Genomic DNA, 23,818 nt, shown 5'->3' with positions numbered 1-23,818 from the left:
GCCTGGTCTACAGTGTAAGCACCACTCACTGTGTAAAGAGGCCCTGTCTGTCCCAAAAACAAACAAACAAACAAACAAATAAACAAAAGCTGTTGGAACAAATTAGGAAAAACACTTGGTTTCTCAAACAATTTATTTTATTTTTCAATTTCTTACTTTTACATTAGTACGTAAATGCCAAATATAAAGAATCAGGCTTCCCCTAGGCCTTATAAACATATCCTTCGAGGCAGGAAATTCTACCAGTAGAACAATCTACACACAAATTTATCAAGAGTCTATTTATAAAGGCAGCAAACAAGCAGCAATCATCAGAAGCAAAGCTGGGATCCCTAGCACCAGTGCGGCTGCTTGCTGGGTGTGGTGGCCTGCCTGTAATCCCAGTGCTCAAACGTAGATGTGGACAATCCTAAGAGTTAATTTCTGTAACTCCTTCTACCATGACTTTTCTAAGAAAAGGAAATGTAAGAAACATGAGAAATTCTGAATGCTAGAGGGTCAAATCAGACATCTACCCTCAAGGAATAATAAGGTAAAGAACATTCTGGCAAGACTTCCAGTATCAATGCTGGACACCCCTCCCATGTCTGTGTGCCTAAATATGTGAATACACACACACACACACACACACACACACACACACACACACACACACCACACACACCACATACATACATGTGAGAAAAGTATTAATTTTAAAAATAAAATATCAAAAGCAATGAATAGAAAATAGATAAATGCCTATTAGAAGACTAGACAAAACATGGACTGCTTTAGATGGTACACTGGATAAACACATTTAATGAAAGAGCAAAAAAGACGATAAACAACTGACACAAGCCTTTTTAATTAAACAGACATTGCACTGAAAATGGGAAAACCTGAAACCAGGTCATTACTATACATTTCCTCAAGAAAGGGGGAACAGAGACAGAGAATTCTAGATGGAAGTTTACCAAAGCTGCCCCAGTGAGGTGTACAGGTCCCTCAGCTGCAACATCAATACTATTTACTGTCAGCAGTACACACTCTGGAACCCCCCACACATCTGCCTACATTCAGAAACCCTCAAGGTAAAGCCCACCAATCTGGTTTTCATGGTTCTAAGATTTGCAAAAGTTTAAGACCCACTAATCTAGACTTCTTAAAAATTAAAATCAGGATCCCTCTGAGATTCTGATGAAATCTATGAACCTTCTAGAAAAGCATACATCTGGACAAACACACAGGTTCACACACAAACGGAGCAGCCCCACGGCCAGTGGACTCCATTGAGCTCTCAGACACCTCACCTATGACAATTATCTGTGGCACAGAAATCACCAAACTTAAAGTCAAAAAAAAAAAAAAAAAGAAAGAAAGAAAAGAAAAGTAAGAGCAAGCTTTGAAGCAAGCCCTCACACCCAGCTTGTCTTCACTTGCTTAGATTCCAAGATTGAAAATCTACGGGGCTTAACTTCCCAAATTTGTGAACCTTTCACTTTCCAGGTTGGACTATGGCCTTTCCCACTGCGAGTCCAGTGTGATCACTGCTCCATTCGGAAGTCAATCTTCCTCCTAGAGAGTTTTCTCAGTGTAGTACACAGCTCATCATCCTAAACCATGCTTTTATAAGCAGATCCTTTATTTCCTTACATTTTATACAAAGAACTAAGAGCAAATCATATGGATCTAAAATTATAGCACCCTAACAAAAGAATAGTCCAAAATCAAAATGCTGATCAAAGCATCTATAATTTTCAAACTTAATTTTTCCACAATTTTACATTTTTATGTGAATATATGTGAGTGAATACACACACGCCCTAAGATAATGAATCGAACTACATTAAATTATTAATGTTAACCTAAGAAAAACATTCCATTTTTTAAAAAAACTCACTGTGTGCACACCTGCTAGTGTCCTATCAATTTAAGCAGGAAACCATTTCTCCCTTACACCATGAGCAATAGAAAAGTACTTATTAAAACATTAATCATGGTCCATTATATTCTGACTCACTGCCAAAAGCTCCCATTACATCACTGAAAATATCTATTAACCAAAACCTGCTTTTGACAAGTAACAGAAATGTCATGTTTAGAACTCAGTAATGTAAAAGTCAGTTTAAGAACAGTCGCAAAATTGATTTTGCAGTGGCAGCAAAAATAATTAATTTTTTCCGACATTTATTACTACAGAGTTGACTTAGCTGGTGTTTCTAATGTAAAATTATTCAAAAATATTTTAAACTTTACCTATTACTATTAGATACATTTGCCATGAAAACATTAAATACCAATGACTAAAATGTGAAATTAAATCACTTTAAACTGTGCTGAATATAGCAATCTAAATAAAACTATGTTCACTTGTATAAATATGGGTCTTGTTTAGAGCCACATTTCACAGGAAATTGTCCCAAATGAAAACCATCCCTGTTTTCCACTCCCACTCTTGAGGATTTATGTTTTTACATTTAAAACTAGTTATATAGACCTCCCACCCCCACCCAAAAGCAGTACCTTCCAGTCAGAATAATGTCTACTTTGAGGACTTAGAACTTTGCAGAAATGCCTAGGTTGCATTTCTCCGGTTGTTTGTTTGGAAAGTGGTGACATTGGCTTCCCAGCCTAAGGCAGAGCTGACCTCAAACCAGGAGGAAAGCATAAAATGCTAATTAATAAAGTACAGAGCAAAACCCAAAGGGTTTGTAGGCAACTGAGACCCAGGACAGAAACCAGTTACAGCGAATGATTTCACATATTGGGGGCAAGGTGCTCAATATTGAAATCATAGGTTATTTTTCCTCCTACTTACTTCAACCCCCAAACTTTTCAATAATGACTACACATTTCCTTCAATGGGAAGGAAAAACTCCAATAAACTTATTTCTATGCCTTATGATTACAAGATAACTAAAAAAGCTTACTTGTCCTGACACATTGTGCTCACTGCTTCTTTCAAATCCATACTTTCATAACATCTATTTCCAAAAGAATGAGTCACAATTCCCTATAGCTCATATAAAATTCAGAATTTCTAGTGTTTCCATTTATGTTTTTATTAATGTTTCTTGCATTTCCTTTACTTAGAAAAGTCATGGTAAAAGGATTTTCAGAAATTAAAAAAATGAATTATATCTTAGTTAAAGAGACAAAAAAGAAACAGACCAAGTTGAAAATCACAGACCATGATACACATAAATTCCCTGAGTACTTTACTCAAGAGCCTGTGTGATTTACATTTGAAAGGTTAAAAGCATCACCAAATGACACATAGCTAATCACCTCCCACCAATTCAATCTCCAGGTTCCAGGTTTAGTTTTCTTTAGTCTCTTTAAATGGAAATGCAATTTCTACATACCTAATTTTAAAAGGATTCTCTATCCTTGAAAGTGCTTCTTAAAACACTATGAATATTTCAAGATACAGAAAAAATGGACAACTAAATCCCAGTTTGTGATCCTAAACTTCCAATTAGGAAATGAAGATTTAATGAATGATTGTACACTCTGTTGTCAATTTAACCTAGTAACAGACAGAATTCAAAGAAAGACACAGTCTATGATTGCAACCTCTGTTTTTTCTCTTTATAAATATGCAATGCATTGAACAACAGTATAATGAAGGGATGCCAATGATCACTAGAGCTCACAATCTGAACTGATGATAACCAAAATGTAAAAGAAACATACACAAGTATTTGGTGGCCAAAAATACTTAATTAAATAAATTAAACTGCTAACTAATAAAGGGAAAGCCTGGGATAGGAGCATAAGCGGTGGGTGAAGTGCTATCCATGCACAAGGACCTGAACTAGGCGTGCCAGCACGCATGTACAAGCTGGCGCACACCTACCACCTGGGAGGCAGAGTCAAGAAGGCACATGGAGCAAGCTAGTTGAGCTCAATCAGTGAGTTCCAGGTTTGGTGAGAGACTGACTCTAAAGATAAGGTGGGCAATCAGTGAGGAAAACACACTAACCTCTGGCCTCCACAGAGACACGAGCACACGACCACAACAACAACAACACATATGCACACATAATTCTAAGTAATTAATTAGACATTGTACTGCCAAGGAATTGTAGAATGACTTCCCCAGTCCTGAAGCTCGGGAGGAGGAGGTGATAATAACTTCACAGTAGGAAAGCCCAGCTAACAAGTTCTCAGCCTGCTGCTCAGGGCTGACACCAAATGCGATGGTGTCCTACTGACAATACATACTCACCCCCTACCCCTCCTTTTGGTTTTCCTCCAGTCAGGGTCTGAATATGTAGCTCTGGCTGTCCTGGAACTCACAGAGATCTGTCTGCTTCTGCCTCCCAAGTGCTAGAATTAAAGGTGTATGCTTCAACACCCAGATGTGTGTGTGTGTGTGTGTGTGTGTGTGTGTGTGTGTGTGTGTGTGTGTGTGTGTATTCTTGATGTGAGAAAAATGGTAACGGATTTCTATGATATGCCTCATGAACATGTATAACTCTGATCTCATTGTGAAGGGTAAAGCAGATAAATGCTTATAAGTGGACATTCTGCAAAATACAGGCACGATATACTCCAGATCGTCTAGGTCATCAGGCATGTGTCAGCTCTAAAACACTGCCAAAGCCAAGAAGACCCCATGAGAAAGGCTACTAAATGTATTGCAAGATCCTTGATAAGAACCTGGATCAGAAAAAAGATTAGGTAAAACTAAGGAAATTTAAAGGAAGTAGAAATTTTAGTTAACAAAAATGAATCAATAGTGGTTAATTCTAACAAATATAGTGCGCCCATGTTGGCTGTTGGGAGCAGTGTAGGCTATGTGTATGCTTTCTACATTACACACCTCACAAATCCAAAGCTGCTCCCCTCCAACTCACTATTCACCAACTCCTTCTGTCTGCCTCCTGCAGTGTCAGGCATGAACCACCACACCTGTAGAAGGCCTGTGTTTGTTGTTTAATTCTAGCAGACTTTTTGCAGCCATTTGCATAACTACATGAAGAAGCTGAACAAACAAAACTACCCCCCCCCCAGGACTGATGTCCACATTCAGACAAACTATACAACCGAAGGATCCAGTACACCTTAACTCCAGTGTCAGCAGCAAACAAAACACTAAATCAAAGACACTCGTGTGTAGTCTGCTCACTTCTCACTCAGTAAGGCACAGATGCCTCAATGGAGAAAAGACTGTCTTCAACAAAGCATACAAATCCACTCAATATCTTTATGTCACTGAGAGAACCAGAGCATAACTCTCACCACATAAAAAATGAACTGCAGGGGTTGGGGATTTGGCTCAGTGGTAGAGCGCTTGCCTAGCAAGCGCAAGGCCCTGGGTTCGGTCCCCAGCTCCGAAAAAAAAAGAAAAGAAAAAAAAAAAAAAAAGAACTGCAAAGGAATCACAGAGCTAAATGACGTTACATCCAAGGCAACAATAAAGTGTCTTAAAGAAAAGACATGAAAAACTATTTTGACTTTGATTCAGGGGAAAATTTCATAGATAGAACACCTAAAGCATAAGCCATAAAAGGAGAACAAAACAACAACAACAACAAAAAAAACCAACAAAAACTCGGGACTCAACCAAAATGAAAATTCCTACTATTTTAAGAAATACTTAGGAATTGAAAGGCTAAGCCATAGACTGAGAAGTTTGCCAACCATATCAGGCACCTTAAAAGTAGAATAGGTCAAAACAAACAAATAAACAAACAAACAAACCAAGAAAAGCAGCAAAGCAAATGAAGAGATTCTCAGTGTCACCATTCATTAGAGAAACAAACTTTTGAAAACAGTCCCATCATCATCTATTAAAATAGATACAATTTTGAAAAGATTGACTGCAACAAGTACCAACAAATGAGGGCACTGGGCCTGGGAGACTCCACGGGGGGATGAACATAAAACAGTGTAATCCCTTTGGAAAACGGCTGTGAGTTTCTTAACTTCAATAGATACCTACACATGACAACATCTTCCTCTTTGTATTCACTCCACAGTAAAGAAAGCAAATATGCACATTCTGATAGGAAGACTCCTATAAGACTTAATTAAAAGACCATGGACATTTGAGAACAACTCAAATACCCATCAGCAGGTAAGAAGACAAGCTGTGGTCTATAAAAACAATAGGATACCACTTTGCAATAAAAACTAATCAATCACCAATATATACTAAAGCATGGATGACTGTCTAAGTACACTATACTGCCTCAAACAAGTCAGACAAAAGCAAATGCATTGACTATTATTTTATCTATATACAATGCTAGAAGGTGTAAATGAATGTATACTTCAGAAAGCATAGTAGTGGGTTTTCTAGTGGGGAACTGAGAGGTCACAAGGAAAAAAATCACAAGTCTCGACAGGAAACTTTACAAGTCTACAGATACACTTGTTACCTTGGTTATGCTACAAACGCTCACCATCCCTATCCTTTAACCATGTGGCTAAAGATATGTCATATTATATTATGTAAAGCTACTCAAAGCTGTTTCAAAGAGAATCAAATTTATTCTTTCTTCAACTCACATATAGGCTAAATAGATCTTTTCGTTTACATAAGGAAACATTATTGGGTTTTCTTGTGACTTAATCTTTACTATAGATTGAAACATGCTTTCATCTTACAATTACTTCAACTATTTCCCACAATGTTAAAACAAAACAAAAAGAAGTCAAAACAGTTAAGGATCACATGATGGACTCCCTTGAAGGATGATGCAATGGTTATATGAGTCTCAACAATTACACCAATTCTGTTTCCTGAAAGAATTATAGACCAATTCCGCACAACTGCACTGCGATGGTATAACTACATTAAAGCACACTCCCTTCAGTCTCGTTTGAGCGTTCAGAAAATACACTTAATTCAGAACCTTGTTCTCAGCTTATAATGGCAGAGAAGAACAATGACAAGGCTGTACACACAAAGGGTGAGAGGAGTCTGTACAGCTATAGTTATGAGGATGACAAGAATCATGTAAGTAATCACCTCAGATAGACCCAGGTGAATCTTCTCAAGCTAAAAAGCTGCAGTGAGTTCTACTAATGTGTGTGTGTTATATGCCTGTCTACATACATTTATGGATCCAACCCATTCAACTGTATGTGTGCATGTGGAGGTCAGAGGTCAACACTAGGACCCTTGCTCTAGCATTCACCACCTTATTTTTTTTTCCAGGAAAGGCAAATCTCTATTTCAATATATCAGCGTATACACTCTTACAAAAGGGCAACACGCAGTATTGTGCTGTCACAACACTCTTTCAGGTCACTGTGGTAATAAAATCATAACAGCTTTATGCTTCAATTCAGATATCGATATTTAGATATGAGTTTATACTGCAGATAGATAGATAAGCAGACTGACACACACATATATACATTTTACTCATCTAATTGCTTTAGCAAGTTACTTATATGATTCTAAGTACTGCTCTGCTTAACACTTAAACCCACAAAGCTAAATAAAAAACAAAACCCATTTTGATTTACAAAAAAAAATGCTAGAATATATGTTTAGCTTCTGTAGGCCTCCATCCCTTAGGGTTCTTGTGAGGTTTGATGCCTTCATATCTATTAAGTCATTACAGCATTTCTTGACATATAAAAGGAACTTGTTAACTTGGATTCTGTACTGTTGAAATATTTCTCAAATGTGCCTTCTTTTAATTTTATTTGTTATTTTAAACAATTTTTAATTTAAATATATTTTGATCATATTCTTCCCCTTGCCCAACTTCTTCCAAGTCTTTTCCTCTTCCCTACCTACCCAACTTAAGTTCTTTCTCAAAAACTGAACTAGAACCCAATACTATAAAGCCCCCCAAAACAAAGAAAACAAAATAAAACATATCCCTCAAACCAAAACAACAAACAAAACCAACCAACCACACAACAAGAACAAAAAATCCACACGGTAACTAAATAAAAGGACACACAAAAAACTGTCTGCATGTTATTTGTTGAGAAAAGGTCTCTCAAGGAACCTGAAGCTAGACTTGGCTAGACTGCCTGCCGAGTGACCGCCACAATCCAGGAGGGTATTATTCCATAGTAACTGGGGACAGGAAGGACAATCATATACCCTGTTAAAGGAATATATTTCAACATTTACTATAAGGAACTTGATAATATTGCTAGATGCTATAGGCAAGTGTGTATGCATGCAGAATTCTGGGATAAAGAAAACCATATAAGAATGAACAATTAATTGGACTGATCCTTTTAACTGATGCTCATAAACCTAAAAATGAATCTCCTATAATTATAGAAAAGATGGCAGTCATCTCTTGAGACATATTAAAAGCAATTTATACTTTACAAAGTACCAAATTTTGATATCACAAAAGGAGTAAAATATAATAGTAAAAGCTAGACATTATCATTTGTATATGTGGAATTCTGGTTTCATACCACATCTTGACACAGAAATGCAAAAAGAGCCAGGTATAATAAAAACCTCCAAATCATTCAGATATATTTGAAAACTGGACTTAGCCTACACAGGATGTGATATCATTCTCTGGTGTGGCTATCAATCAGTTTGGCTGGAGTCAAAGGGTAGTATCAATTTTGGTTATAAACATAACAAATAAGAGGCAGGAGGATTACCAGTTTGAGGTCAGCTTAGAATACATACTGAGAACCTGTCCAATGATGCGGGTATGAGGAGACAGAAGGAGGCAGAAACAAGGAGAGAAAAATTGCATTCAGGGATCAGAAACTAGGACTGGTAATCGGTTTTTAAATGTTATCTAAAACAGCATCAAGCAAATTCAAAGTAATGCATAAGGAAAAAGAATCTCCCACCCTGAAATATTTTAGAATACAAAGCCCTTGTGGTCATGATACAAATTTTACCATTGTATCAATGATTAGTCTTTCCCTTAAAGGAAAAATCTGTAGGAGTGTTTCAGAACAAAATTAGCATTTGAATTAGCAGTCTAAATAGAGAAGATTCACTCTCACCCAAAATCCAGCTCAAATGAGGGACAAACTAGGAAGAAAAACAGATAAGGCAAAAGAAGGCCACGCTGGTTCCAGGCTGGGGCAGAGATTTGCCTACTGTCTTCAGACATCAGCACTCCAGGTTCTCTAGTCTAGAGATACGGATGGTAGACTCCCGATACCCGCTCCACCACAGCCCACCTGCTCGCCCTCAGGCTTTCAGCTTCACATGGAGGCTCCCATCATCCCCTGCCACTGTTCCCAGTGTGAAGACTCCGTGCGTTCTATCGCCAGCACGCTGGTTCCTCTCGCAGATGGCTCATGGTCTCTACTGCCATGAGCCAGTTCCCACAGCAGACTCCATCTTAAACACCACTGCGTTCTATTGGATTTCTGTCACTTAGCGAACTCTGGCTAAACTGTTCACTAATGGACTTGAGACTGTGTTTTTATTGTTATTTTAGGCCAGAATATAAAGAGGCATTTTCTCCTGTTTTGTTCCCTGGTATTTTCTTGGCATCCAAAAGCGTAACTGTCCTACAGGAAGTACGCCATAAAGACCAGTTGAGTGATAGGCACATGAGGAAAAAAACGACATTACTACTACTAAAAATTCAGCTTCTCAAAACCCTTGAAAAGTTTCATTTTTTCAATGGAGACAACCTTATACAGGGTCTATGGGGTCTACGAAATTTCATAGTGATTCAGGAAGAATAAATAACCAAATTCCAGCAGTAAACTGAACTTACTCCTTTGGAGTCCTATTAAAAAAAATAAAACCAACTGTATATCACTGTGATAATTTATTGTATTTAGAGCTGCTTTTCTGAGATTAATTTTAGAATATATCTCATTACATATTTTAATCAGCATTATGATTTAATATTGTTAACGTCTTAACTACAGAACTATGATTCTGAGACAGACTGCGTAATTACATTTCCTCAGTGACCTTGCAGTCTCGTGAGCATTTACTCTAGACTAAACAGCCTCATTCAGCTGCCCTGTGTCTGACTGTTGATGAAAGACGCTTGTTTGACAACTGCTTCAAGCGGAAACATATTTTTCCATGATTGCATAAAAAGAGACTTAAAGCATACCAGACTATAGCCGGAGTAGCAGCTAAAGCACAAAGATTCATGTTTATTTCTAAGTTGACTTTTAATTCAAATACCAACAAAATCAGATATGAGTGAGTGGAGAGAGAGAGAGAAAGAGAGAGAGAGAGAGAGAGAGAAACCCAAGCTAGCTTAGACTACTTCAACAATTACAACCAAGTATAATATAAATTATGTTAATACATACAAAAACTGTAATTTGTGATGTTTGTGTGTGCCTGGGGTTTTTCTTTGCTTTTAAGATGAAAAATTCTGTGAAACTACTCTATTAACTTAAACAAGTAGCAGAAGAAGTAAACTTAGAACACTGCTTGTCTGTTGTTTAGCAAGCAAGTCATATATTACTTTCAACAGGTAAAGCCCTTGACCAAAGTATACACAGCATGGCATACTCTCTCTCCCTTGCAGAATTTCAAATATAATCAACAGTTATAATTCTTTTTTTCTAGGAAAAAACTCAATCCCAGTGATGGCAGATGACACAGTCAATGTTGTGATTATGGTAGTGGCTGTGCATGATATGTCAAAACTCTTGGAAATATATGTGTAAAGCAGGTATATGTAAATTATACTTTAATGAAGCTACTAAATAACGTCTTATTTTTAAGTGATAGTGCTTCAAGGCATTTTAGATTGCTGTCAATTATTTCACTAACAGAAACCTGAACTAATCCATTTAAAACAAATTTAAGAACTGAGATTCAGCCTTTCGTAAATACTACTTTAAACTACCGTCTAGAAAAATATAAAGAAGCAGGCTCGCATGCGCACATGTGTGAACACATGATAATGATAAAATGTTTTTAAGAAGACATACACATGGCTGATGAACACATGAAAAGATACTCAACATCACTAGTCACCTAGGAAACACCCCCGCTCGACTATGAGTGCCCATCTACAGGCATTAATAGTTACCATTTAGACAGAAAATGTCCATAGAAATAAGAAAAAAATGGAGGTTAAATGTTGACGTCAAACATCACCCATTTGAAATGTAAATAAGAAATACTCAAGTTAATGAAGATGAAAAAAATCAAGTTTTGTTTTAAAAAATTAAAAAAAATATCATCCACTATTATTCCTCCATTGTTTTCAATGAGGCAGGGTCTCTCTCATCATGAGATCAACTCCAGAGCTTGCCAATATTGCTGGTCCCATCAGTCGGCTTACTCAGGGATCGCTTATCTCTACCAGCTGAGACTAGAATGTCAAGTGGGTTACCACACCCACCTGCATTTATGAGGTATCTAGGATCCTAACTCTAGACTTTCACGCTCATGAAGCAAGCTCTTTAACTGTTGAGCCATCTTCTTTGTCCTAATTACAATTCATATGAACTCACTGTTGACTCTGGTATTGGTTGAATAGCTATTTATTCCTGTTTTGCTATAAGATGTTATAATAGTAAGCTTTCTTCTCCTTCCTGTCCTTTAACCACTACTCTGAGGCCACTCAGATGGCTCAGAGGGTAACAACCTGAATTCATACCCATGTGGTGGAAGAAGAGAACTGACTTCCCCTCACCTCCACATGAGCACCATGGTATATGGTTCTCTCTCTCTCTCTCTCTCTCTCTCTCTCTCTCTCTCTCCTTCTCCCTCTCCCTCTCTCTCTCAATAAGTAAATATTTTTAATCCAAACCACTTTAATTTTCCATGTAATAAACCTAACAATGCACTGCTATTCTTTATGATCATTCCCATGCTCTCATAAATGTAGTTTTTATAACAAATTTATTAGAAAATGTAAAACTCTTTAACAGAGGAGGGACTGTTTTAAATAATCTTTACTGGCATTAAAGATTCAAAGGGAAAATTAAAATGATAGTTCTGGCTGTTGGTAATTCAGTCAAAGTTTTCTAAACCAACATTGGTGTTACATGTAAATTTTCTAAGCCATAAAATATAATATTCTTGGAGCTAGAAAGATAACATCTCAGAGGGTGAAGTGCTTGCCATGCACGCATGGAAATCTGAGTGAACCCATGCAAAGTTCAGATGTGGTACCTGTTAGCAATCCTACTAGAGGAGATGCAGGGTAGCCTGATCAGTGAGGCCCAGGTCCCAGTGACCTAACCTGTTTCAAAAGACAAAGTTGATGGCCTCTGCAGAAAAGCACCCAGGGTTGACTTCTGGCCTCCACGCAGACATACTCCTCCCAAAATGCATGTGTACCTTATATCCTCATGCTGTAACTACTAGCATATAAGAAATTATAAATAAATTTGCTGTCTCAAGGGAGTTTTAGATTTTGTTAGCTTCATATTTAGAAGCCATAGGACTTTAAGAGACCACAAGAAGGGTTGGGGATCTAGCTCAGTGGTAGAGCACTTGCCTAGCAAGCGCAAGGCCCCGGGTTCGGTCTCCAGCTCCGAAAAAAAGAAAAAGAGAGACCACAAGAAATCTAAATTTTATCAATCCTTAAGAGCCTCCCAATAGTGGATAATCAAAGAATAAACCATTTTTACATTAGGTCTACTTTGGAGTCTCATTAATCCTATGTAGAATGGTGTATACACCATCTTCCAGATGTTGGTTCAATCTGAGGACACATGTAGGTTTTATTGAATGTTTGCTATTTCTCATCTCTGCTGCTATAGTCTTTAATTATAATTACTTGGGCTCATTGTATGCATTGGGTTTTTTTTTTTTTCATATTATGGTCTTTTATTAAGAAACACAATTTCTGACTCAGTCTTCTATTCAATAGTTTACACTGGGGGAAAAAAAAAAACAGACCAAAAAATGATTATCTACATCCTGCATCATTTGTGTCTGGACTTCCCAAGAGTGAGTGTGTGTGTGCGTGCGTGTGTGTGTGTGTGAGTGTATGTGAGTGAGTGTGTGTGTATATATGTGTGTGTGTGTGAGTGTGTGTGTGTGTGCGCACGCGTGTGTGTGCTTCAATTGCTCCAATGACAGGCTATCGCTATTACTCACAAATGCCATTCCCTCAAGCTCATTTCCTGAGGGAAGCACACACTGCAACAGCTGAGCCACTGATGGAAAATCTCTCATGGCTCAGGTCTCAAAAATCTAGTTTCAGCATGGATAGAAGACAGTGACTAAATCTATTATTTTTATAGAAAGGTACTGAATTCATATTTTCACTGACTTATTATTTACTAAGGTAATTAATCTTCCATTCAAAGAAGCAAGTGGTAAGCTAAAACAGCCACTTCAAATATGTCTGCCAAAGACAGCCTCTGATGGAGAACGCCTGCATCCCAGTCCTATCCCAAGAATCTAGGGACGACAATGAAAAGTCGATATATCGAATAAAACTTAACGTAGAATTAAGTATTACTTAATTTTAAGAAACAGGACTAAGTTCTATAAGTAAATTCCTAAGAATGCTACAACATCGATGAAATCCGAACAGCAACAACGAAGCCCTACACACGGAAAGTGCTTCTGATGCTTACCCAAGTCTTCCTAGCAGCTCTTGTTCAGGAACTTGGGGTCCACAGGTCTCTATCTGCAGGGGCTGGTATTCATAGAGAGCTTCCTCAAGCTTTTGGATTGGTGCTAACGAAATCTGTTGACCCTATAAGAGACATGAGGAAAATACATTTTAATAATATTTTCATATTGCCACTTGTGATTTTAAAGATGACTAGAGCTGGCTCAGCAGTGATGATTTCTTGCTACTCTTGCGGAGGATAATTCAGTTCCCAGCACCCACACTGGGCTGCACACAACTGTGACCCAGTTCCCGAGGATCCAGCGCCCTCTCCTGGCCTCTGGAGGCACTGCACTCATGTGTATTCCCACCACTGACACATACAGACAAATAAATAAAAATGTAAAATAAAAAAGCGATTAGGGTTATTATTCTATAAAATGTAAATTTTGCTTTAATCAGTGTTATTGTTTATTATCAATAGAACTAAGCAAAATAGAAATACAGTCCAATCTTACACTTCCCAATTTCTACCAAATACTATGACAGATTCAGTAGTCAGTGTTTTGTTTTGTTTTAAAGTTCTAACTAGGGAAAGGAGCTAATAAAATTACTTCTGCAAACTGCTGTCACTTAAATGTCTTAGTTCTTCACAATAGAATCAAGCTTACCAAATGAGTACTATATGCACATATTTACATATACAATATAAAAAATTATTTCCCTTTTCTAGTGTGTCTGAAGAGAATGACAGTTTACTCACATACATAAAATAAATCATTTTAAAAATTTATGATAAAAATTAAACTCAATTGAACATCTAGTTATTTTTCTTAGAAGAAAAGAACTACTAGGTTAGTACCCAAGGATCACATCTGAATACAAGTGTGCAAAATCAAACATCACTTAGCCATTTACATATGATTTCCAATTTGGCCTTCTAACATTTTCAAGAAAAATACAATAAAAATAAAAACTGGTATCTACTTAAGTTCAGACCGTGTCTTAATAAGACATATGAAGAAATATGTAAGGTATTAAGTGAGAAATGGCCAACAGGTATTTTATGGCAGAAGGCTGGTGAAATGGCTCAGCACGTGAAGGCTCTTGGGTTTCCAAATTCGATGTCCTTTGGTCAACCTCCAGAATACACATGGTGAAAAGAGAGCACCAATTAATAAAAAGCTGTCCTCTGACCTTAATGCACTATAGCACTCTTGTGTACACATACATGCATGCATACATACACACACACAATGTAACAAAAACATTTAATAGCTTTTTTTTTCTTTTCTTTACTTTTTTTCAGAGCTGGGGACCGAACCCAGGGCCTAGCAAGCACTCTACCACTGACCTAAATCCCCAACCCCATTTAATAGCTTTTTAAATGCTAAATAATTATTGTGACATTCCTACTATAGCAGTGTGATATTACTCTAAACTATCAAGAAAACTATTTCAGATTAAGGAAGTTCAACTCTGTGATAAATATATTACACATAAACTAATTAGCCTGTATATCATACATACAGTTTAGATTTAAGTGATAAAGACAATCCAAAGGAAGCTTGGCACTAGCTGCACCTCAAGGGTCATTCTGAAGGCAGCAGCAGAACCTAAGTGCCTGTCAGCAGCAAGCAAGGAGGGATAACTGCTGAACCAGGAAAAAACGCCACTGGAGACCTCACATGTGCTAGGACCTTAGTGGGTGCCTCAGACATGGTGCAGATGGTTAATCTTGGCTGTCAGTTTGACTGGATCTAAAATTCAACTAAGAAGAAAGCTGTGAGGGGTTCTCTCTACACGGTTAAAGTGGGGAGATATGCCTTGAATGCCAGCAGCATCAGCACCTAAGTAAGAAGATCTGAGGGGAAAGCTTTTGCTTTTTGCCTGACTGCCTCTACATCTCCCTGGTGAGTCCATCTACCCCATCCCTAAGTCCATTCATCCAGTTCTCAAGTTCATCCATCCAGTTCTCAGGTCGACCCACCCCATTCTAGAGTCCCAGTTCCCCAGTTCCCCAGTCCATCCTGTTGTCATTGCTGCTGTTACTATCTTTCAAGAACATCAGAGCCCAGCTTCTTCTGCCTTTCAATACGGACTGAAGGCCGAGGCTGTTGAGGAACACTGCAGCCTCCGACTGAGACTGCTGGGACATACACCCTGGTAGATAAACCACCTATGAATTTCCAGCCTCTCCAGTGTGATGACAGCCGTTGCAGGCCCACTCCGACGTTAATATGTAAGACAGTCTAACAAATCACCGTTTAATACATACTACTATTGGTTCTGTCTCTCTAAAGAACACTGCCTAATATAGTTAACTGATGTTTTAAAGAGAAAGGGAGGGAGGGATACAGTCCACAGAACTTAAGAACGTTAACAAGCTGAAGGGCCCAGGTGAGGATCCCACTTGGGAGGGAGAAGAAACCAATCATCTGAGGTAGAGGGAGGGAGGAACCCGGGTGGGAGAAGAGATGGGGAGGAAAAAGGGGGAACATGATCAGGCATTTTTTTGAGGGGGGGTAGGAGTAAAGCCCTAAGGGCCAGCAGAATGAATGGAAACAGGCAATGGGAGGTAGGAGGTGGGGGGACCTTCTAAAATGTACCAGAGACCTGGGAGGTGAGAGACCCTGAGGACTCAAAGAGAGGGACTGTTGATGGGAACTTGTAGAGTCTAGAACCAGGAGAAAGACAGGACATCAAGGAGAGGGATGGGGTTGCCATCCCGCAGTCAAAAACTCTGACCCAGAATTGTTCCCATTTAAAAGAACTGCAGGGACAAAAATGGAGAAGTGACTGAGGGAAAGGAGGTCCAGTGACAGGCCCTAATTGGGATCTAGCTCAAGGGGAGGCCCCAAGGCCTGACACTATAACTGATATGTGCTTACAGACAGGAGCCTAGCATGGCTGTCCTCTGAGAGGCCCAACAATCAGCTGACTGAGACAGAAGCAGATACTTACACCCAACCAATGGACTGAAGTCAGGGACCCCTGTGGTTAAATTAGGTAAAGAAGTTGTAGAGGTGGGTGATCAGCAGTCCCAACTAACCTGGACCCCCAAGATCTCTCAGACACTGAGCCACCAACCAGGCAGCATACACGAGCTGATCAAAGGCCCCCAACACATATACAGCAGAGGGTTGCCTGGTCTGGCCTCAGTGGAGACACTTGAGGCCCCAGGAAGTGGGGGGCCTGGCAGGATGAGGTGGGGTGGGGTGCTGGGGAGGGACATCCTCTTGGAGACAGGGGAGGAGGAATGGGATGAGGAACTGTTGAAGGGCAGACCGGGAGGGGAATAATGATAGGTCTGTAAAAAAAGATTAAAGATAATGAAGAAGAAAAAAAGAAAAAGGGATAGATCAATCTCCTTCATCTCCTGGGGAAGACATACATGAAAACTTATTATCAATTAAATGTCTGCAAAAGGTTAAAAGATATGACTGCACCCCATAGACCCAGGGACGAGTCAACATATACAAATAAATTACACAGAAATGGACTCTAGAACAGAAATCACAATATTATCTCAATAGACACCGGCAAGTATTTTGACAGAATCCAACATTCCTGTGATAAAAGTCCTGAAGAAACACAGGGAACACATCTCAACATATGACAAGCTTAGAGCCAACATTATACTAAAAGTGGAAAAACTGAAGACATTTCTACTAAAATCAGGAACAAGGCAAGGGTGTCCACTTTTTCCACAATTACTCAGTATCATGCTACAGCATAAAACAAGGAATTAAGAAATAAAACTAGGAAAGAAATAAAGTATCCTTATTTGCAGATACGGCTTCATACATAAAAGACCCTAAAGACCCTACCAGACAACAGAATAAACATTTTAAAGTGGCAGGATATAAAATTAAATACAATAATCAATAGCTTTTCTATGTACCAATAATATGCCAAGAAGGAGGTCAGAAAAATACCTTCACAGTTGTTTAAATAAATAAATGAATATGGAAAGACCTAACAAAGGTGTGGTGAAAATAATAAAACGCTGAAAAAAAATAAATGGAGGGGTTGGGGATTTAGCTCAGTGGTAGAGCACTTGCCTAGCATGCGCAAGGCCCTGGGTTCGGTCCCCAGCTCCGAAAAAACAAAAAAACAAAAAAATAAAATAAAATAAATGGAAGAAGACATCAGAGAATGGAAAGAACTCCCATGACCATGGATTTGGGGCACCAATATTAATTCCCATCAAAACCCCTTCCCCTTTCTCTCTGTCTGTCTCTCTGTGTCTCTCCTCTCCTCTCCTCTCCTCTCCTCTCCTCTCCTCTCCTCTCCTCTCCTCTCCTCTCCTCTCCTCTCCTCTCCTCTCCTCTCCTCCCCTCCCCTCCCCTCCCCCCCCCTCTCTCTCTCGGCTTGGTTTTCTGAGACAGGGTTTCTCTGTATCCTCAGCTATCCTGGAACTTACTCTCTGCAGACTAGACTTAGAGATCCACCTGCCTCTGCCACCTGAATGCTGGGCTTAAAGGTGAGAGCCACCATGCCTGGCCATATTAAAACGTCAACATCTTTCTTTTTAAGTTCAGTTTGTTCAGTGTTCTGTTTGTATCTGTGGCACATGTAAATGCAGATGCCTGTGAAGTCCAGAAGAGGGTATCAGATCCCCCAGAGCTGGAGTTCCAGGTGCCTGGTATGGACGCTGGGACCTACAGTCTGATCCTCTGTAAGAACAGTGAGCTCTCTTTCCCACTGAATGAATAAACAGAATGCAGTCCACTCATCATACAACGTACAGAGGAATGTTAAGGAATGAAGCTTGGATATGTGCTACACCGTGGATGAACTGCAGGACAGCATACTCTAACAGCTTTTATGTATATGAACTGTCCAGAAAGGACAAAGCTGCAGAGACAACATGCACTATACTATTGTTACAAGCTAGGGGCACGATGCCAAATGAGTGTAAGTTACCTTCTCAACGTAATGAAGATACCTTCAGTTTGACTTACAGAAATTGGTGCAGTAGTCTGTAAACTAATTAAATTCATTGAATCATAAAATCTAAAGTTATAGCATACTAGAACTGTATTTTTTAAAGAGTTTAAAACAGTCAAATCATCAGCAGTATTTTGTATTTTAAAATCCAGGTAGTAGTGTTCAGTAAAGTCAGCCAGGAATATAAAATAAAGCCAAGAGAAGCTATGCTATCTTTAGCATCAAATAACAAATGAAATCACGAATAAGTAAGATATGAAGAGGAGAGACCGTATGAAGAGTGGGGTTGATACGCTGAGCCTTATGGAGATTGTCCAGAGGCCAAGAGCACCTGCTGCTCCTGCAGAAGCCTGGTCGGTAATCAGTAGAATGTGTTTCAGCAAAGAAAACGGTTTCCACGTGTGCTTGTTAGGGTTATTTAAATGGCTCGGGAAAGAAAAACAGCAATGATGTTCCCAACTAGCTCCTCTCACAACGGTAACTTTATCAAATCCAACACAGTATGCTGCATGGCTGTGAAACTGGAATCAAAACATGTCACTCCCTGGGCAGAGTCACCTTAATTCTAAGACTACTTCCAGAGACGAATCTACAGAAAGCCTTTGAGAAAAATCAAATAAAGTATTTCTGTACTGTTTCTATTCTGGTAAATATCCTAATAAATTAAATATGTGTGCACGTATATATGGATATATGTGTTGGTATAGATAATGTTTTAAGAAGCAAGCAGACTGAAAGAACATGCCTCACACTGTGTACAAGCTACTTCTCAGAGTCACATTTCTGTGGTAGTTCAGGTATTTTCAATTTATTTTAGGAACAAGCAGAGTAATTTCAGTATTTGCTGTTCCGGTCACTCTGGGGTGATGTCAGCCCATCATCACTGTAACAGCTGCACGGTAATAACTTCCTGCTAAAACATCATTTCACGGTAGGCACAATTCATCCCCATCCCTGACAGGCACACAGAAATGACTTTTTCTCATTATTTTTCAAAATTTACAGTAACTGTCAAAAGGACAAATGGAGGGCAGGGGTCTGAAGGCTGAAAGGGAACTATGTACTTCCCTTGATGTTGCCTCTAAAGCTGAATAAACTGAAGTAAACCATTGGAATTCTCTTAATCTCATTTTTGTTATCTACAATAAGGTTGGGGGAAAACTGGAGCACCAGGGGACCCTGCTAGAAATCCCTGACCTATAAGCAGAAATAACCCACTGCCTGTCCAAGTATCATAAAAACAAATAAGGTTTTCCTCCAATTGAATACATGACTGGTCTATATATTTAAAAAAAAAAAAAAAAGCACTTACTTCTGTATTTCCTAAATCTCTACTAAAATCATCAAACAAGGTAAATATTTTAGAATGGGTAGAATTTAACATCAAAAATATCCGTTTTGAGCATCCTAACAATGACTTATCCCTAGAGTCTACCTTTATGACCCTTTGTCTTTAAGACACGTTAGCCAACCACCCAAAATGTCTCCTTCTCAAAGTGTATCTGCAAAGGAAGAAGATGGTCACCTTGCAGACACTCGGCCTGCTCATCAAGCAATGCTCATATTCTGAAAATATGCTTTAAACCATCAAAGATTCCTAACATCTAGCTGAGCCTAATCTTGTTCATCATTGCAATCAAATAGTCCCAAGGAGTTATACTGTATTATCTTTTGGCCAAGACTTTAAAAATGTTTGTAGCAAATTGGCTCTGCAATGTTATGATCTGTCCTCTATAGGGGAAAATTTTGCCATATGAATCCACTTGCAATGTTCACTCTCAAAACTCAGCATTTAGTGTTCACAGAAAAATATTCTTTAATAATATCTCAACTCTACTTTTAGGTATATATTGGTATACCAATATAAACTACTGTGAAGAGTTTCAAAAACAAAACATAACTTATGTAGGAGTGAAAGGCTAGGTGGTAGCTACCTGTAAGCGGAGTATTCAAGGAAGAGTAGGAGGATCACAGTAAGCCTGGGCACTATGGAGGTCAGGGCTGCATAGCAAGACCAAGTCTCAGGGGAGGGAAGCAGGGAGGGAGGGAAGAGAGAACCCATAGAATTTATGTGCTTTATTTTTGTTGTTTTAAGTTTATTTTCTTTGGGCACTGACAAACAACACAGTGTTGAGAGAATGGTTTTTAATTCCTTCTCTGATGCTTGTCTTGCTGCTGGACTAGACTTTGCTGCCAAGAGGACATAGCGTCCAGCAAATCATGTCTGTTTCTATAAAAAGACCAGAAAAGAAAAACATCAAGGGAGGCTATCTGGTGAGACAAAAAACTCTTTCCTTTGAAAGACTGTGCTAATCGTTTTTAAAAACGAAAAACAAAACACAAAACAAAACAAAGAAAACCCAGTATTTGACAGAAATTTTTAACGCGCTTTTTAGGCATCAACATCTTTGCTGATTTGCTGTTACTCCCTGTAAGAGTAAGTCAAGAAAGCATTGTCGTCTTGAGCGAGTAGTTAGCTGGTGATGACGACAACTTGTACATATGTCTACACTTCTGATTGCAATAAAATATAAAATTGCTTCATGCAAAGTTACCTAACTGTACCCTTTGACTCTGTTAACAAAAAAAACCATACGAAAAGCTACATACACTGAGTCACACATCCTCCATGCCTGATCCAGCGCTCGATACACTAGGAATGTTTATTTCAAGACTGAACAGGTGTTTTAGAACAGCGCCTTCGCTCCCCTACCTCAGCGCCCAAATGGCGTGTGCCAGATCTCTGGGTCTATTTAAAGTCTTTTGAACTCAGAAGAGATAACCACTGTGTAGTTTCTGTTGTTAGGTATGATATCATAACAGCAAGACAAATAACTAGTACCCACCTAGCCTTGGGGATGTTTTAAAGTTTGTTTGTTTTTGTTTTGTTGGTTGGTTGGTTTTGGTTTTGACTTTTTTCAAGACTGGGTTTCTCTGTGTAGCCCTGGATGTCCTGGAATTTGTATCACCAGAACTAACCCTACTTTCAAATACTTATCAACATGTACAAACTGTTCCACAAAATAGATTTACAGCCATTAAATCATAAAGTACAAGGTATTTATTTATGTATTAATATATAGATTCTTTTAAGATGAAAATTATATTAGTTTTCTAAGATGTCATTTTCAGAAAATATTTACAATCTATTTCTGAAAAACATATACTTAGGCAAACTACATCTATATTGAGATATAAACTTTAACTTTTATACGTATATTTTTTCTTAGATGTTTAGTTTTCTTCGTATAATAAGCAAAAACAAGCTCTTCTTCTAGCAGAAGTCACAACAGAAATTGATGGCTTATCAATCGTTATAAGTTGCATACACATTGAAATATGATCAAAAATACTCTTTCAACTAAGAAGACTAACTCCTAGCAAGGTTGAAATAGGTGCCTTTGGGGAGGCGCTGAGCTAATCAGTTCTTTAGGCTGCATTCCAGTGTGCCTCATGTTTACTCTGTGGATGACACTGCAGCGCACAAGGGTCGCAGTCCTTCCGGGCTGCCATCTGAGAGCCCATTTATTGCTCAGCATAAGTGCAGCTCCCACAACGGCAACAGCATCCAGACTGTCACATGGTTTGCTTTAAGGTTTGCTTTTTGTTTTAATTCTGGGGGTAAAAACTAATTTTATTCTATAGACTTCCTTTTATAAAACAAACAAACATATATTGAAGAGATGTATACTTAGTAAAACAGTAACCTAAGGGCAAAGAAAAACCTGACTTTCAAGTGCTTCTAAATTTTACAACTTGGTATTTAACTGTGGTAAGCACTAACATGACCAGTTGCTAGGCCAGGTGCTGCCGCCAATCAGCTGCCGTCGCTGAAACACATTCTACAGATTACCCTTAATCTCCCGCCCACAGCGGCTGCTGCTGCTTCACTATAATCACCCCTGAAAATAAACATGGTCACCAAAACAAGAAAAATAGTCAGATAAAACTTTAGGCCAAACCCAGCTCAGCCTAGTTCTGTGTCTGCTCATTTCTGTCTGTGGCTTTCTGTCTGGAATCCTTCTACTAAACCTAAGGCCTCCATGTCTGGCTCTCAGCAGCTTTCCACAGCCCGTTTCTGAATTGTCTCTTCTAGAAATTTAGATGGATGGATGGATGGACGGATGGATGGATGGATGGGTGGGTGGGTGGGTGGGTGGGTGGATGGGTGGGTGGATGGGTGGATGGATGGGTAGATGGGTGGATGGATGAATGGATGGGTGGATGGATGAATGGATGGGTGGGTGTGTGGGTGGGTGGATGGATGGATGGGTGGGTGGGTGGATGAATGGATGGATGGGTGGGTGGGTGGATGGATGGGTGGGTGGGTGGATGGATGGGGTGAGTGGATGGATGGATGGATGGGTGGGTAGGTGGATGGATGGATGAATGGATGGGTGGGTGGGTGGGTGGATGGATGAATGGATGGGTGGGTGGGTGGATGGATGGGTGGGTGGGTGGGTGGGTGAATAGATACAGATAGATAGATAGATAGATAGACAGACAGACAGACAGACAGGCAAGCAGACACACGATAGCTACACATATGGATGAACCTGAGATACTTGGGGAAAGCGTTATGGCAGTATGTAATATGGTATTCTTCGCTGCTGTTGTTGAATTCTGATCCCACTGATCATATTAAAATAAGAGAAAGCAGACCTAATGAAGACACGCACACTCTCACCATCTTATGACAACTCTCTCATTTTGCTCTGGAACTACTTCATGTACGGTCCCTGCCCTCGACATAAGAGACTTTTCCTTCACAATGATATCCATCCACTAAACACAACTACAATTACCAAATAAATACCTATGTCAGGGAAATTATCATAAAATTACTCTGAAGATCTTTAATAAGATCTGCTACTAGGTGCTGATGAAATACTTTAAATCCATTTGGAAACAGACTGAGAACTGTACTCAGAATTTACTTTTAGGATCTAACTATACTTTTAATGCTTGAAGTTAACACAGATTCTTAAATAGCAAGCAACATGGTTCTGCGGTGTTTTTAAAGCCACTCTGATTCTATTGCATATGCCTGTGACCTCCACTATGACCTCTACAAAAGCAGTTGTACGCTTTGCTGCGGTGCAAATCCTCAGACAAGTTGAACCTGTTCTCTTTGGCACTGAGCCCTTTTGCTGAGCACACAGCTGAGATTTATTATAAACGGGGCACTGAGGGGCATTATTTCACAACACTTATCCTTTACATATAGCCAAGTATAATCTTTTACAACCTTTGAAGGCTCCTAAATAAACAGATCGTCTTTTAATTACAAAGTTTCTTATTTGTCACTAATTGCAAGACATATTAGGATTCATTTTACACTGGAGAAAAAAGCTAGCACATAAAGCCATGTACAAAGGTTGTGAAAATTAGTTAACATACATTCAAAGCAATAGCACTCT

At 38.9% G+C, this 23,818-nt stretch overlaps 1 protein-coding gene across 2 annotated transcripts in view; it reads right to left on the bottom strand.

The window, feature by feature from the left end:
• Mnat1 (MNAT1 component of CDK activating kinase) overlaps nt 1-23,818 on the bottom strand; it is a 156,033-nt gene that overhangs the window by 31,729 nt on the left and 100,486 nt on the right. The window contains exon 7 of one of the 2 annotated variants that reach the window (XM_063261570.1): nt 13,468-13,580. In XM_063261570.1, the coding sequence (XP_063117640.1) occupies nt 13,468-13,580 (113 nt within the window). Of the gene's footprint in view, nt 1-13,467; nt 13,590-23,818 lie in introns of both variants that reach the window. The other variant, NM_153472.2, reaches the window with a different exon arrangement.

This window comes from Rattus norvegicus, chromosome 6 (assembly GCF_036323735.1).
Source record: "Rattus norvegicus strain BN/NHsdMcwi chromosome 6, GRCr8, whole genome shotgun sequence".
Lineage (NCBI taxonomy): Eukaryota > Metazoa > Chordata > Mammalia > Rodentia > Muridae > Rattus > Rattus norvegicus.
The sequence above is the reverse complement of the archived record's forward strand: the minus strand, read 5'-3'. Positions and strand labels throughout refer to the sequence as shown.